Source organism: Bison bison, unplaced genomic scaffold, assembly GCF_000754665.1.
Source record: "Bison bison bison isolate TAMUID 2011002044 unplaced genomic scaffold, Bison_UMD1.0 scf7180017864151, whole genome shotgun sequence".
Taxonomy (NCBI): Eukaryota; Metazoa; Chordata; class Mammalia; order Artiodactyla; family Bovidae; genus Bison; species Bison bison.
The window spans coordinates 716,588-733,660 of NW_011494723.1; the positions used below are offsets into that span (position 1 = coordinate 716,588).

Below are 17,073 nucleotides of genomic sequence, written 5' to 3' on the forward strand. Positions count from 1 at the left end.
ATCACGGCGCACAAGCGGCTAGTGCTGGCCTTCGCGGTGTCCATCGTGGCGCTGCTCGCGGTCACCATGCTCGCCGTGCTCCTCAGCCTGCGCTTCGACGAATGTGGGGCGAGCGTGCCGTCCGGCGCCGACGGCGGTCCGGCCGGCTTCCCGGCGCGCGGCGGCAACGAGAGCCTTCCGGGCCCGGCCCGACGGAACCCACCACGCCCGCGGGGACCCCTCACAGCCCGGGGCAGGCGCGGAGGCCACCCCTGAGACCCCGTCCGCCCAGCCGCCGTCTGGGGAGGAGCGCGAGCAGTGGCAGCCGTGGACGCAGCTGCGCCTGTCGGGCCACCTCAAGCCGCTGCACTACAATCTGATGCTCACCGCCTTCATGGAGAACTTCACCTTCTCCGGCGAGGTCAACGTGGAGATCGCGTGCCGGAACGCCACTCGCTACGTCGTGCTGCACGCCTCCCGAGTGGCGGTCGAGAAGGTGCAGGTGGCCGAGGACCGGGTGGCCGGGGCGGTCCCGGTGGCCGGCTTTTTCCTCTACCCGCAAACCCAGGTCTTGGTGGTGGTGCTGAATAGGACTCTGGACGCGCAGAGGAATTACAATCTGAAGATCATCTACAACGCCTTGATCGAGAACGAGCTCCTGGGCTTCTTCCGCAGCTCCTACGTACTCCACGGGGAGAGAAGGTACGGAGGGAGGCGGTGCCCCGCGCCGCCCCACCCAGCCAGGCTGCTCTAAACCGCCGGGCAGCGGGCGACCAGGGGACCGGGCGAGCTTCGGATACACGGGGGGCCAAGGATGGAGTGAAGGAAGTGAAGGTGGGGTAGGGCCATCGCCCAGAACTCTCGGGGTCTTCCTGAGGCTTGGGTTCTTCCTCGGCCAACTCCACAAACTCACCGGTACCAAATGCCACTCTAGGCTGGGACCCCCTGCCTCGTTAAAGTTGCTTAGACAGGCAGAGCACACAGCTTTTTTTTTTTTTTTAAGAGTGATGTGTAATCTGAGCGGCCCCAGGCCAGGGTGACATCAAAACCCTGCCAACTTACCGTGGAGGGAAAATAGGTGAGCGCCAGAGGCCAGGGCCGCAGCTGGGTGAGGAGCCAGGACGCGGGAGGCAGGGCAAGATCCTTCCCGTGCCCCGCGCCCCAGCCTCCCACGCCCGCTTCTGGAAGGCATAGAGCCGTGGACAGGCTTTGGCCTCACGGAGTTTAGCAAAACTGGAAGTTGAGATTCTGGACAGTAAGAGCTGGTCCCAGTGACAGGGGGGTGGGGGTGGCGGCAGCTGCCTTGGCCAAAGCCAGCCAGGAATGTTCTTGCTGGTGCTTCCACCTCTCCTAACGCAGAGTGACTCCAGTTTGTTCCTGAGTTACTGCCTCTGGAAATGATTCCAGTGGTGAAAAGGGAAAGGCTAAGTGTCAGTCTCAAATGACTTATTAGTGAGTGCCTTTGATGCTTCTTTTAGATTTGGACAGTATTCTGTTTCTTATTTTTTTGAGAAGCTGTGGGGTTTTTCACCATTTGTTTAGAGTCCAACAGAACTGGGTTCAGATCTCAGCTTCAACTCTACTGGTGGTGAAGGCTTGTGGAAGCTGATTAATCTGTCACCAGGTCCTAGCAATGACTACTTCTAGTGCTTAATGAGCGTCCTGTATCAACTCAATCTTACAGGAGCCCGACGAGCCTGGGTGCTGTTAACACTCCCTGTTTTACTGATGGGGAAGAGGAGGCACCAAGAAGTGGAGTAACTTGTAATATAGTGAGCCGATAAAGAAGGTTTTAGACTTAGGCACTTTGGCTCCAGAACCTCTACTTTTAGTTTTAACTTGGTGAAAATAATAATAATAATATCCTCATGGAATTGTTGCAGATGTCCATGAATAAATGCATTGAAAAGCACTTAACCTTGTACTTGGCACATAGAGTGCCCACTCATAGAGTGTTATGAGTGTCCCATGGTAGCAAGCCCTCAAGCATGTTGTTGAATGCATAAACAAGTGATTCTTGTTTTTTCCCTGGCCCCTTGCATTGAAAATAACTGAATAATTAAATGGCTATGGGGCCAGGGAATAACCCAAATGAACTTAAAAATGAAATCAACAACCTTTGAAGTGGAGGCAGGTTGGAGATTAGTAATGGTGCCATTGGCAGAGACTCTCTTGTTCTCTAGAGATTCTCACAACAGCAGAAAACTTGGGATCAGAGCAGTCCAGGGCTCCTGGGGTCAGCAGACTGGGCAGCAGAGAGCTGGGACTCAAACTTAGGTTTTCTGATCCCTGGACTATAGAGCTCATGCTGTCTGGAAACTCCCAGGAGAAGTTGTTATAGTATAAGAAGCTGGGAAAATTTCAGTGTGTTATGAGAGAACACAAAAGTTTTAACATTTATAGAGTGCTGTGGTATAACCTCATCTAAATAAATTGCCTAGTGCTTTAGTGGTTAGGGACCCTGGTGACTCAGATGGTAAAGAATCTGCCTACAATGCAGGAGACCCAGGTTCAGTTCCTGGTTTGGGAACATTCCCTGGAGAAGGGAATGGCAATCCACTCCAGTATTCTTGCTGGAGAATTCCATGGAGAAGAGCCATGGGGTCGCAGAGTCCAGCATGACTGAGTAACTAACACACTTAGTGGTTGTGTGCTAATTAAAACCTCCTATAAGTGAACCTATAAATTATTCACATTCAAACTCCTAAGACCAGATGTAGATAATTTAAAACCCCTTCCACCACATTCTCTGACATAGTCTCAAGAATAGAGATGAAAAGTGTTGTTTAAAAGATCCATGAGCATGTCAAATTTGGGGGAAAAGCATAGAAGGCGAGTCTGCATGTTATGTCAAAATGTCTTGCTGTGGTGAAATAAATACTTCCAGCAAATCCTGTTTTTTCTAAGCTGTGCCAAAATATATTTGGTGGAACTGAGCTTGTTGTGGTCAGTGCTTTCAAATTAACAGGACTCTTAAAAGGACCAGGTGTTCCTGCTTGACCTATAACTGATTGCTTGTACCCTAGTGCATATTTATATTCAAAGTCTGCTTCATTTTCCCCAAAGATGTAAATAAGATGGTTGGGAGTTTAGCCTAGTGCCTATGTAGCTAAACTCTGCATCCCATTAACACTCCAGGATTTGGCATTTTTGGAGATCTTAGGATGGTTTTATCCTAAGCAGCCTCTTAGAGAAAGTACTTGTTCTTTTTTTCTTTTTCACCCTCAATATTAGAATGAATAGAATAATTTCTTATGTTTCTACTAGAGTTGATAAGGCAAAAGAAATCGAATCAAACAAGTCACAGTTATGTAAAATTAACATATATTAAGCTTTTTTTGTTTGTTTGTTGTTACTATGGATACTTGGAGAATTTTTAAACACACCAATATCAGGAACTCCGCTAGAGTTAGACTTTTATTGGTGACGATTCTGTCCCCCAAATGCAATGTAAATCGACATTTTAAAACATACTTTTCAAAAGGACTTAAATGCAAACTCTAAATTTTCTTTTGTTTAGTGACTGAATGTCTTGGTCTTTTAGTTAGTCAAAATTTTTGCCAATTTAATTATCAGACAATTTCTGTAATGAAAGTATTTAATCTTGCAATAGGGAGTCACACTGAGTAATTTGAGAGATTTAAAAAGAGCAATACTACCATTCTGTCCACCTGACTTAGTCTGTGTGGAAACAACTGGTTAATAATCAATCTGATTTTCTGGTTCACTCCTTAGAGGCCCAAGCAAGGAAACTAGATTCATCATGTTCTGTATGCCTTTGACCCTGAAAAGTTTCATCCCCCAGGAGGTTTTGGAGGGGGCCTGGTTTTTGCTCTATAGAGAAGACTTACCTCCCCTGGTTCCCATATTACAGTAGAGAAAGTTTAGAAGACAAGCTCTTCACTTGAGGCAAATCTTTTCCTCTCGGTTCAACATTTGGAAATTCACCACTTGTTGAATATTGCAAATAAATTCTCTTAAATTTGAAATGTTTACACATATCAGAAAATGATCTCCGTTAGGCAGAATACCCACTCACTTTTCCCTCAAGAAGGTGGGCAGCAGGCAGATACAGAAAGTGTGTATTCATGCCATAATACCCAGTAGTAGAATACGCTTGCTTAGAATTAGGCAAAATCTTCATTTACCTGAAGTAATTGATGCTTTAGGGTAGCCAGATGGTGAGCATACCCATGTTTAAGGTAAGGTACCTTAATTTAGATCCAGATGGTCGGACTGAAAGAGGAAGCTTACCCAAAGTAAATGACCGTCTTACTCACTTTCAAAAGGGACACCCTTTTTCTTTGACAAACTTTGAGTCTGTGACATCCCACAGTGACAGAAGACAGAATGAAAAGAGGAGTCTTTTTCTTTCAAGGGTTATTCAGACAGAAACCATGATCTCCAAGGAGAATGGGAGGATAAAATTATGGTTCTCAGAGAGAATTGCAAAAAGCTCCTTTGCAAAAATCTTGTGGAGAGCATAGAGGATTCTATGGGTAGGCATTTGTGATATTAGTGTGGATGGTTTGATGCCTTGTACTTCTCCTGAAATGAATTAATTTCATTAAAAAAAACCATGGCATTTAATAAAAATAAGAAAAATATGTTGAGAGCAGCCTTACTTCTCCCATTCACTCTGCACAGGAGATATCTTTACATGAACAAATCAGAATACATGGCTTTTTGCCCCTCTATAGAGGGCTCTGCACTGAAAAATCTAGGAGAACCATTTGTTTCTGTGAAAACTTTTTGTATGATTCCTTAGCGGACTTGTTTAGCTCACTGTTTTCCTGTCAAGGCACACACAGCTGTGTGGCCAATCTGAGTCCAGTGTTGGATTTTGGTTACAGTTCAAAATGCTATCAGTAAACTAAATTAGAAAATATTGGGAAAAAAGTTTTGACCATTTAATAGTCACTTATTCATGGAGGAAAATCATGTAATTGGTGTTTGTCTTGCTATGTTCTTTGGTCACCCTGGATAGTGCTGAAATATACCTTATTTATGAAAGAGTTAAATTAATTTGTCTGTGTATTTTTTCTTCAAAATAACTCTAAACAGGGCTCTTTCAAGCAAAGACAGACGTGTGACTGATTTCCCTATTTGGGTTTGCATAGTATGTTTATTTTCTCAAATCAATATTTGCTGCCATGCATGCAGATGGGCTTGAGACAACAGTATAGGGCAGTAACTTAGGTTTGCTTGAGGATGATGATGACATTTGAATGGTATAAGAATGGGACTCGCTTCTTTAAGCATGACTTTTAAGAGTGATATAAAAAGTGAAGAAGAAATCGTCTACCTTTAATATGTGTTTGACCGTCTATAAGGAAAAGCGTCCACCATAACCCCAGGCTCATTCATCCTCCTATCCCACCAGCAATGATCATCACCTTGTCGTCCTTTTCATTCAAAATTACACCAGTGGCTGGATTCCTCCAGATTTTCTCAAAGATCCATGCAATCCTGCTTTTTGCCACTAGAGAGTGGCTGCTCTCTCCAACAGAATTTTGCTACAGAGGATTTGAGAGGATCTAAAGATGCAAAACACTTCTTGCCCCTCCCAGTTCTTTGGACAGTCTGAAATAATTCACACATGGGCACAGCTGGATGGTGGTCCTGATGGGGCTGTAAGGGTGAAGTAAGATTGGCAAGACCTAACTGAGCGGGGCTGAGGTGGGGTGAAGAGTCTCTGGCTCCCCACTGCCCGCTCCCTGTCCCCAGGTGTGCCTTCTCGGTCTCTGAATAAACCGCTCTCTTGTTAAGGCACTCTGGCAGTGGTTGCACAGGGACGGGGTGGTGAATTTCAATTTTCAATTTCAGTTTAATTATTTGGATATTTTCTCATGACTACACAACTCAAAAAACAAACAAAAAACCCCCAAACCAAAGTGTAAAAAGAATGAAGTTTTAAAATTACCCTTGTTGGTTACTTTTTATCCCTTTTAAGAAGAGGTTCGAGCACTACTAGTTGTGTTGCTGGATGGAGAAGTGTGTGTGTGCGTGTGTGTGTGTGTGTTCAGGGACTCTGGAACCAGACTGCCTTGGTTTATGTCTTGACTCTTCCACTTATTTAGCCTTATGACCTTGGCCAGGTTTCTTATTGTTTTGTGTCTGGTATCCTTATCAGCAAAACGGGGATAATGATATCCTCTTTCGTGGGGTTATTGGGGAGGATATTAAATGAGTTAAGTAATAAAGTGCTTAGAACAGTGTCTGACAGTTGGTAAGTATTTGTGGGTATGAAATACAATTATATTATTACATGGCTGGATAGCTGTTCTTCAAGCTGGTACAGGGTCATTTAGGTTCAATGTTGTTGCCTTAGGCTTCCCCTTATTTGCAAGGCAGTGTGGAAATGGTCACTTTGGACATTCCTTCCACTGCTGTTTGTTTTGCCCCCTAAGCGGAGTTCAAAAGACAGGGAGAGAAAGAAGCAGGGCCCTTCCATAATGAAGAAGGGAGAGAAGAAAAAGGCTGTGGTATTTCATAGTTAGAGAAACCCTATGCTTGGTCCAGACGCTGTGATAGAGAGGGTCGAGGGAGCAGGAAGAGGGTGTGAAGCAGAAGGAACTCGTAACTCTGATTATTGCCCTGCTATCTCAGCAGTGAGAAGAGGAGAAAACAGTGACTGAAGGGTCAGGAGGGTGCCTGCCCTGTTGCTGGAAGCCAGTACAGGAGATAGAAAAACCCCGAGTGCCAGGGGAAAGGCACATCAGTCATTAGCTACTGCTCTGCAGACTGTATTTGGGTTCCACCAGTAGCACTGTTTTATGATACTTACATAATACTTTTCCTCTTTCCAATATTGAACAAATGAATCTCAGGTACTAGTTTATTTATCCTTATGAGAACCTAATATTATGACTCAGGAAAGTAATTTTAGTGAGTCCATAATACTCTTCAACAGTGGTGATCGAGTACTTAGTACTCATTTTTGAGAAGAGTATTTAGTGCACAAAAATGAAAGCAATTATGAATATTATGCTCTGTTTTTATAACACGATTATTCACATACGCACCACTTCCTACATACATATTGCTGGTATTATTGCATTATGTTTTTAGTTTACTAGAATGGTTATTTAAAAAAATATGCTACACATATTTTTTGTGTTGCTTATAGCACTGAATATTCAGCAGGAGCACTTCTCTTCTGAAATGGCAGAGTTTTAATGACTCATTGCAGTACATAAAAACACAGTCTAAACAACGACCCATTTTGCCTTAAAATGTTTTGTCATTGAGTAATAGTTTGCACTTTGATCAACAGTCTTCACTTTAAATGCGACGTGGGTTACTTCCATGACCTTGTCACTGTCCAGTTACTAAAAGCAGTTGAAGAGTAACTAGATGATCCACTGGATCACCTCTTTCAATCTTGGGAGTTTTTGTTACTAATCTTAAACTATTGCAACAGTAGGCAAATTGCTGTTGCGACAGAAGCAGCTTCAAAGGTTATCATTCACTGTGCTGTATAGATGTGGCCGAAACGGAAGCCTTCCAGAAATGCCCTGCCATTTGTGAGGTTCTCTTGGTTTTTGGTGGGTTCCACAATGAAACATGAATCAATCTGAATATGAGCAGTGTTATGCAAATGTTTGTTTCCTTTGCATATATTAACTTTATGAAAAGGCAAACTGACAATAATGGAACAGAAATTGTTTGTATCACATACTGTAATTTGTTGGCAATATCAGCCAACGTTAATGCATTATTTCAGCTGAATCTTATCATAATGATTCGACACAAGTAGCTTGCCTAGTGAACTTCCGCAGAAATAAGAAGAAATCAATTCTCTATATCCTTCAGAGGCAACACAGAGCTTTAAGCTCTACTGCTTAGCACAACCAAAATGTCAAACAGGCAAGTTGTTAAGAAATCAAGTAATTTATTTTAGATAGAAGGGAATTAAAATACATGTGTTTTATTCATTTTTTTAGTGATGCTAAAGTGATATTCTTGGAATAACACTTCCAGGATGTTACTTTTGGTGGTGAAATTTCTTTATGATGATAGAACGATTCTATAAAAGATAAAAATGTTTTTGTTTGAGAAAGCAGGAGAAAAATAGGGGACAAAATACTTTTCCCCAATACATTCTGCCTCCTGCTGTTTTATTTTTACTTCTTACTGTATTTACATTTGTATTTCATATCCTTACTGTATATTAAAGTGTTCTCTATTTTTAATTATTTTTTTATATTTTTTTCCTACCTGGTGTACTGCTACTACCTCAAACTCTGCCTCAAATTTACTTAAAAACCAAACTCATTATTTTCTATTCCCAATCTCTTTCTCTAGAGGTCTTTGATGTTTTTAGTGACAGTAAGCAGGAAAGAGGTCTCAATTCCACCACTTGAAGGCAATCATCAAATACATGCAGTGAAGATTATGTTTTGGAAACCCAACAGACACTATTGCCTATTGAGGGCCCTGAGCCTGAAACTGGCTCTCTTTGTTAGAAAGCAGACGATCCAGGGGGAGAGAGGTATTAGAGATAGATGGGCAATACTGAGATCTGAGAAAACCAGAACCTGTAAGAGAGCAAATAGGACGTTAACTTTATACGTGAGTCAAAGCCTTTGATGTATGGCAAAACCAATACAATATTGTAAAGTAATTAGCCCCTAATTAAAAAAAAAGGTTCTTTCTGTGCCACCTGTAGTCCACTTGCTCACTTCTCCTTCCGTCTCTGACCCTTAAAGTAGTGCCCAGGCTTCAAGACCAGTTCTTAACTTCCTCCTCCATGAATCCTTCTTTCAGTTCTTAAGACAGGTGTTCTCAGCGAGGTCGGTGCTGCCTCCCGGGGCACGTTTGCAGTGGCTGGGGACTTTTGGGTTGTCACGGCTGGGTAGAGGTGTTGCTACTGGCCTCTAGCGGTAGACGTCTAGGATGCTACTAAGCCCAAGATGGCTCTAAAAAGAGAATTATCCATCCTAAAATGTCACTAGTGTCAAGAATTCTAGCACTGAACCACCTATACTTACATTAAAAAAAGAAAAGTCAGTGGTGCCAAGGCTGAGAAACCTTGCGTTAGAAGATGTAATTTCTTCATGCATTTGTCATGGCTTTTTGTGCAAACTTGTCTAGGCTTATGTTTTATTTATTTTATCAGAGTATAAACTCCTTGAGGGAAGGAACATATATATTTATCTTTATCTCCACAGCATTAAACACTCAAGAATGATGACCAAGAGAAGCAAATGTATATAGCTCTTGTAGCAAAAACTATCTAGCAATAATGTAATTTAGTATTTTAAAATCATCTCATCAAATTCAAGGACTATTTTATTTCTAATTTTTATTCAGTTATAGGTTCTCAACTTGAAAAAGACCCTAAGCGTAGTCTAGTCCAATTGCTCTTCTTTTCCAAGGGGCTTGTTTTGATTTGCTAAATACTGAATTGAAATTCAATTGCAATCGTCCTCAGGTGCCAGACTGTGAAATTGGTATTTCCTCATTTAGACATTATCAAATATATGCTAGCCTTCAGTGCATGGCTATAAATATACTGTGTGTAGGAATTCATTAAGAATATTAATTGCAGAAAAGTCACTAGATGATCTTTATAGTTCCTTTCAACCCTGAGAATCAGCAATTTAAATTGCTGGCCCTTACTAACATATTTACTTACTATGTGAGGCAAAAAGAGACTTGAACATGACATGATTTTTCTGCATAAATATTTGGTTTATTAATTTCTCATTAGCCCAGAGGTATTTAGATATTCTACATATAATGAATTCCTACCCTTTAATTACTCAATACCAAAGACACGTTTGATTTTTCACCTAATGTACATTCTAAATGCAACCTCTCTGTTGAACTCTTATGGAAATTTCCTCTAGTATTATTAGCAGTTTTTAATATATTGTATATATTTTTCTTTTCAGGTAGATTGCAAAAGCCTTAAGGGCAAAAATGATTCTATCTTGAAAAAAAAATCCTGCCACATGGAGTGAAAATCTCATACATGGGAGACAGTGTCTAATTGCTCAATGACAAGATTTGGATTTCTCAGTACTTAGAAGTGAACATATTTCCTTGTATATTAAATTTCATAAGTATCTTTTAAATGGCCTCAGTAAAGAAATAAGAAGCCTTAGTGACCATTTTAATTAATAAAAAAGTTTGGATTCAAGAACATTTTGTAAGACAAAAAAGCATGTGAAGAGAAAATTGTAAATGAGTGCTTCTTAACAAAAAGTTACTGATATTTCATTAAGCAAAAACTATATTGCTGTCAGTAGAAAATAGGGAAAGTATTGCCAAGATGCTGGCAGATTTGGAAAGAAAAACCTTTATGACCAATAGTCAAAATAAAAGCTTGCTTATAAATTGTGGGTGAACATTCATTTTGCTGTTTTTGAAATAGAATTACCTTTTTCTCAGACACAGAAAATGTGGATTCCAGACCCAGCTTTGCACTAATTACCTGTGTAACTTTAGATAAATCACTTAACCCTACTGGAACTACTTTTTCATTTTAGGAATTTATGAAAGCTGGACAATTTGTTTCTAAGATTGCTTCCAACTTTATATTTTTTCTAAAGATTTATAGTTAAAACTTCTTTCCTAAATATTATCTCATTTTATCATCTCAACAGTTTCATAAGGGAGGCTTAGAAATATTTTCCTTCTACTAATGAAAAAATAAACTCAGGCAGTAAAGTGATTTACCCAAGCCTGGTATGTAGCAGCTCAGTAATGCTTCAAGATAATTCTTGAAACCCCTCTCTCAGAGGAAATATACAATTAATCTTTAAAATATCTTATTTTCTCTGTTTGAAAACTAAGCTTTTAAAAAGTAGTCCCTCAATAATACATGTGTCATAATTTTTAAAAGTATAAGCATTTACATTTTATGGTTTGATCCAGGGATAGCCAATAAGATTCAATACACATGTCAGCCTCTATTGATTGGTATAGCTCCCTGAAGTGCTGTGTTGAGAATAATTTTGAGGCCAAGTTTGGGCTCAGCGGGAAAGTGTGCCATGTGAGATTAAGCAAGAACTCTGTGGATGACGGGGAAGGCAGGGTGGGTGGTAGAACGACTGTGGGGATAAGAGCCTTCTAAAGAGATGGCTGTAGCACTCAGTAATGTTTTACCAAGGGTTTGATATTGACTTGCCTTAGCTTCAGTTTTAACTAGTATTATTTAAAAAGTTTGGGGCTTCTCCAGTGGCTCAGTGGTAAAGAATCGGCCTTCAATGCAGGAGACCCAGATTCAATCTCATCAGAAAGATCCCCTGGAGGAGGAAATGGCAATTCACTCCAGAAATCCCCCCCTGGGAAATGCTGTGGACAGAGGAGCTTGGAGGGCTACAGTCCATGGGGTGGCAAAGAGTAGGATATAGCTGAGGGACTAAGTGCGCACACACACGCATATAAAAAGTATAATTAACTTAGAATCTTTTCACAAATAATGGCCCTCTTTTTAAGTTAAAGGAGTGTCTGTCTTCAAGTACATAGTTTGGGTATTTTGATTTGACAGAATGCAGAGGGTGTTTCTAGAGTTTAAATGAGATGCAATTTTGCAGCTTGAACTGAAAACCAGAGTGGGTTCAATATTATATATATATGCACATATTGACATGAATATTTACTATACAGATATTTATTATATAACATATAATAACATATAACGTATATAGCAAATATATACTGTGAGTGGTAGAAACCAATGGTCTCTGGATCATTCTGCGTAAATGTATGTTCTATCACTCTAAGAAAGGTCGAAGATACTGTGAACCAGTGGCTGCCATTTATTACCTGCCTGCTGGGTGCTGTTCATCTAGTCACACCTTTACACCCTCCTTTTCCATTCTACTAAACTTTACAATGCTTTTTAAGTTGGGCATGGTTATTTCTTTTTACGCAATGAATAGCTGCACCTTACGGAAATTTAGTAATCATCCAAGATGATGTGGTTAAGAAATGTTGTGGAGTCAGAACGCAGACCAGGTTTTGTCAGGTCTCAGAGTCCATTTCCTTAACAAAACCAGGGCACGTCTTGCTGAAATATGAGGATGTAGATGTTTCTTAGTGATCATCTGTGTCTTACTTGAATCTAATGACAACTTTTGGATTTGATTTCATTGTCTTTACTGGTTGAACAGTTTCAACCAGTTTCAGAGAGGAGAGAGAGAGTCGTGTCCGACTCTGGGCGATCCCATAGACGGCAGCCCACCAGGCTCCCCTGTCCCTGGGATTCTCCAGGCAAGAACACTGGAGTGGGTTGCCATTTCCTTCTCCAATGCATGAAAGTGAAAAGTGAAAGTGAAGTCGCTCAGTCGTGTCCGACCCTCAGCGACCCCATGGACTGCAGCCTTCCAGACTCCTCCGTCCATGGGATTTTCCAGGCAAGAGTACTGGAGTGGGGTGCCATTGCCTTCTCCGCATACCACAAAGGAGAACCATTATTTTCTAATACTTTCCAGTATGATGACGAGTTGTTTTTCTGTAAAGTGTCAGTTTTGCCTAATAAGCACAACTCTGGGCTTCCCTTGTGGCTCAGCTGGCAAAGAATCCACCTGCAATGTGGGAGACCTGGGTTCAATCCCTGTGTTGGGAAGATCCCCTGGAGACGGTAAAGCCTACCCACTGCAGTATTTTGGCCTGGAGAATTCCATGGACTATATAGTCCATGGGATCGCAAAGAGCTGGACACCACTGAGCAACTTTCACTTTCACTGGATTTAGAGAATTTACTTTAGATGAGACAAAAAGTTTTCTGAAAATTTTTTGTTGTTGGGGAAATATGCATGAAGTATGCTTTTGTACCATTCATGTGCTTAAGTTTGGTTCAGGAAAAAAGTGTCTTGTAATTTGCAAAAGTATTTTATTAACAGAAGTATATAAAGTGATCATAACTTAAGTCATAAATGTAATTGAGAATGTCATTTTCTTTTTTTCCAGATTCCTTGGTATTACTCAGTTTTCGCCTACACATGCCAGAAAGGCATTTCCTTGTTTTGATGAGCCAATCTACAAGGCTACTTTCAAAATCAGCATCAAGCATCAAGCAAGCTATTTATCTTTATCCAATATGCCAGTGGAAACTTCTGTGTTTGAGGAAGATGGATGGGTTACGGATCACTTTTCACAAACCCCTCTCATGTCCACGTACTATTTAGCCTGGGCAATTTGCAACTTCACATACAGAGAAACTACCACCAAGAGTGGGGTTGCAGTAAGTATTTTAAGCTTAATGTTGTTTTTGGATAATATATGCTGATATCTGGATTAACAATGACGCATTTCTCTCTTCTTCCCATCTTATATAGCTGAATTCTTTTCTTAATCCTTGGAAGGAAAATTATCTTCTTGGTTTCAGAGTCAGAGAGGAACTTCTCTTCCTTACCCAGCCTTCTTATTAATTTAATCACTTTCCCACTCCTGCCATTCCTGTTCCTTTTGATCACCTGATTATCTCTGCAACAGCTGTTGTCTGTTATGGGAAATTGCCTGTTTTTATTTATATGATGATAAAGCTTCTTTTTATTATATAATATTTCACACATAAAGAAAATGTGGAGAATAATATTATAAGCTCCATATACCTACTAGCCAGCTCTATAGAATCTAAACATTTTACCATCTTTGTTCCAGTCTCATTTAATTTTTGAAAAAGTAAAACATGTTGGGTAGAGTTGAAGCCCCCTGTGGACCCCTGCCTGATATTATTGTCTTGTCTTCTACCTGGCCCTGAATTTGAATTTTGTCATTTCTATGCATATTATCACACAATTATTAAGTATATTATTCATTATTAAGTATAAGTGAAGTCGCTCAGTGGTGTCCAACTCTTTGCGACCCCATGGACTGTAGCCCACCAGGCTCCTCCATCCATGGAATTTTCTAGGCAAGAGTACTGGAGTGGGTTGCCATTTTCTTCTCCAGGGGATCTTCCCGATCCAGGGATCGAACCAGGGTCTCCCGCATTGCAAGCAGATGCTTTGCCATCTGAGCCACCAGGGAATCAATCATTATTAAGTATAAATCTGTTTAAATAATTCCATGTTTTAAAATTTCATATAAGTGGTTTTATATTATAGATAATCATTTCTTCAACTTATTTTTATTTGATTTCATTTTTGCTTAAAATTATATTTTTGTGGCTTATCTGAATAGAGTGGTTAATGAATATGTTAAAATTTCCCTTCCTCCTATAGATGAACAATTTAATGTTTCCTGATTTTTCAGTGATTGACAACAATGCTCAGTGAACATTTTTGCACCTAAATTCTTGTGCTGATGTGCTAGAATTTCTGTAACGTACGAAGCTTCTTTTAACCCATAGCACCCATATGTATAGAAATATGTACTTAGACAAAGGTGTTATATAGGAAGTCTTGAGAATTCACTCTCTGTATTAAATTTATAACAAAAGTCAATTGTATTCTTTATGATCATTACCATTTGTGATACCATTCATTATTCCAGGTACTTTTGACATGCATTTGTCTTGCATTAATCAGACTAAAGCAGGCCATGCTCACTTAACAACTTTGTCTTCATTTTGATGGCTTATGCAATAAATATGCATTTATTTTAAGTTTCATGTCAACCCTAAAGCAAGGTATTATAATTCCATTTTTCTGAGTGAATAAATTTAGGTGGGGCCAGTGGTAAAGACCCTGCCTGCCAATACAGGAGACATTAGAGATGTGGGTTTTATCCCTGGGTCGGGAATATCCCTTGGAGGAGGAAATGGTAACCCATTCCAGTATTCTTGCCTGGTGAATCCCACAGACAGAGTAGCCTGGTGGTGTATGGTCCATGGGGTCGCAAAGGATCGGACATGATTGAAGAGACTTAGCACGCACAAATTTAGGTTTAAAGAGGTGAAATAACTTTATCAGAGTAAAAGGTAAGTGAGTGGTAGGGCTGCAAGACTAACTTCTTACGGTATGACCCTACATTTTGGGTTCTCAGCCCCTACGCCCCTCCTCATGCTATACTTACCATTTCACCTGTGTGTCTGTATGAGAGTCCAGGTAATGATTCTTTCCATCCAATGGCCATTGTATCTGGTGTTACTCAAACATAACAGAAAAAGTGAATAGAAATCTATATTCTTATTCTGTAGAAGTCCATAGCTCTATAACAGCCTAAATTTTGAATAATAGGTTTAGATAAACAAATTTTTCTTGCTGTTAACGTTCAATTTAAATCACCACAGAACCCATTTAAAAAATAAAATTTGCTTGCATACAAATTTAATGCCATTAGTAAAGAACTGTATATGGTGAGTTAATCTACATAATCATTAAAAATAATACCCCTAAGTACTGACTGTAGAATGCTAGAAAAAAGACATTTTGCTCTTTTGGACTTATACTTTTTTAATATGTTTAATTCCTCTGGTATTTCTTGATATCTCCTATGGATAGATACTTCAAGGCTACTCATGTTGGACTGTACAAAGAAAAGGAATACTAATATATTTCATTTCCTTTTACATCTTCAAAAGTTGATGAGAGTTGCTGTGGGTCTCTTAGGAGCATAGGGTACATTGGAAGTGTGTTTTTCTTAGTGTGATTTCTTTATCCTGAAAGTATTTTCAGCTCTACACAATCATGCTTGTTGCTAAGTGATCCATGTTTTAGAACCAGATACACCCCAATTATTTAGATGTGACTTTTATTAGAGTTAAGAATTCAAGTAATTAGTAAACATTAAAAAATTCCTATTTAATTATTTTTATGGAGAAAAGATAAAGCATGCTACTAGAGAACACTGGAAGGCCAACTGAAATAAAATTTTTGTTGTATAATTTAAAAATACTAAGAGTAGTAAAAAGGAAAGCAAAATTGCTGTTGGGAACCCTTATTTATCAACTGTGGAACTAAAATGTAAAACCTGTTTCTCTTTTTTTGTCACCCCTTGGAAATCCAGTCTATTTTCTTTTTATTGCCATTCCTCTTTATTACTGAGAACACATGGAATGCCATTTCTGAACTCTTTAACAGCTAGGAGTGGAAGTTTAGCTTTAGACTCTTAGGTGTGGGATGGTCATATGAAATCCAGGGGATCATTTGAATCAGAAACTGAAGCAGTTTCCTTTGAGATATGAGAGAGTAACCTGAGCAGCATCTTAATATACAGCTGAATGGAAGCAGACCATCAAGTATACATGTTTGAAGCATCATTATTTGCTTATCAAGTAATGTGTATTTTGCAAGGCACTAATTAGTTGCTAAGTTGTGTCCAACTCTTTGCAACCCCTCGGACTATAGGCTGCCAGACTCCTTATTCATGGACTTCTCCAGGCAAGAATACTGGAGTGGGTTGCGGTTCCATTCTCCAGGGGATCTTCCTGACCCATGGATCAAACCTGGATCTCCTGCATTGCAAGCAGATTTTTATCACCTGAGCCACCAGGGAGGCCCTTGCAAAGCACTATCCTAAGTAATTAAGAAGCTTAAGGAAAGTCTAAGATCCTTCCGATAGAGTGATTGAAGGGCAACTTTCAAGTGGAATTCATACCTGTCAAATGTTAAGTTTCAGTTCAGTTCAGATCAGTCACTCAGTTGTGTCCAACTCTTTTCGACCCCATGAATTGCAGCACGCCAGGCCTCCCTGTCCATCACCAACTCCCAGAGTTCACTCAGACTCACATCCATCGAGTAAGCGATGCCATCCAGCCATCCCATCCTCTGTCGTCCCCTTCTCCTCCTGCCCCCAATCCCTCCCAGCATCAGAGTCTTTTCCAATGAGTCACCTCTTTGCATGAGGTGGCCAAAGTACTGGAATTTCAGCTTTAGCATCATTCCTTCAAAGAAACACCCAGGACTGATCCCCTTTAGAATGGACTGGTTGAATCTCCTTGCAGTCCAAGGGACTCTCAAGAGTCTTTTCCAACACCACAGTTCAAAAGCATCAATTCTTCGGCACTCAGCTTTCTTCACAGTTCAACTCTCACATCCATACATGACTACTGGAAAAACCATAGCCTTGACTAGATGGACCTTTGTTGGCAAAGTATTGTCTCTGCTTTTGAATATGCTATCTAGGTTGGTCATAACTTTCCTTCCAAGGAGTAAGCGTCCTTTAATTTCATGGCTGCAGTCACCATCTGTAGTG

The 17,073-nt window shown here is 40.3% G+C and overlaps 1 protein-coding gene across 1 annotated transcript in view; it reads left to right on the forward strand.

The window, feature by feature from the left end:
- The window catches only part of TRHDE (thyrotropin-releasing hormone degrading enzyme), a 446,185-nt gene that overhangs the window by 1,093 nt on the left and 428,019 nt on the right, over positions 1-17,073 (forward strand). Inside the window, 3 exon segments of the mRNA XM_010840948.1 lie at positions 16-198; positions 200-681; positions 12,904-13,177. Coding sequence (XP_010839250.1) covers positions 16-198; positions 200-681; positions 12,904-13,177 — 939 coding nt within the window.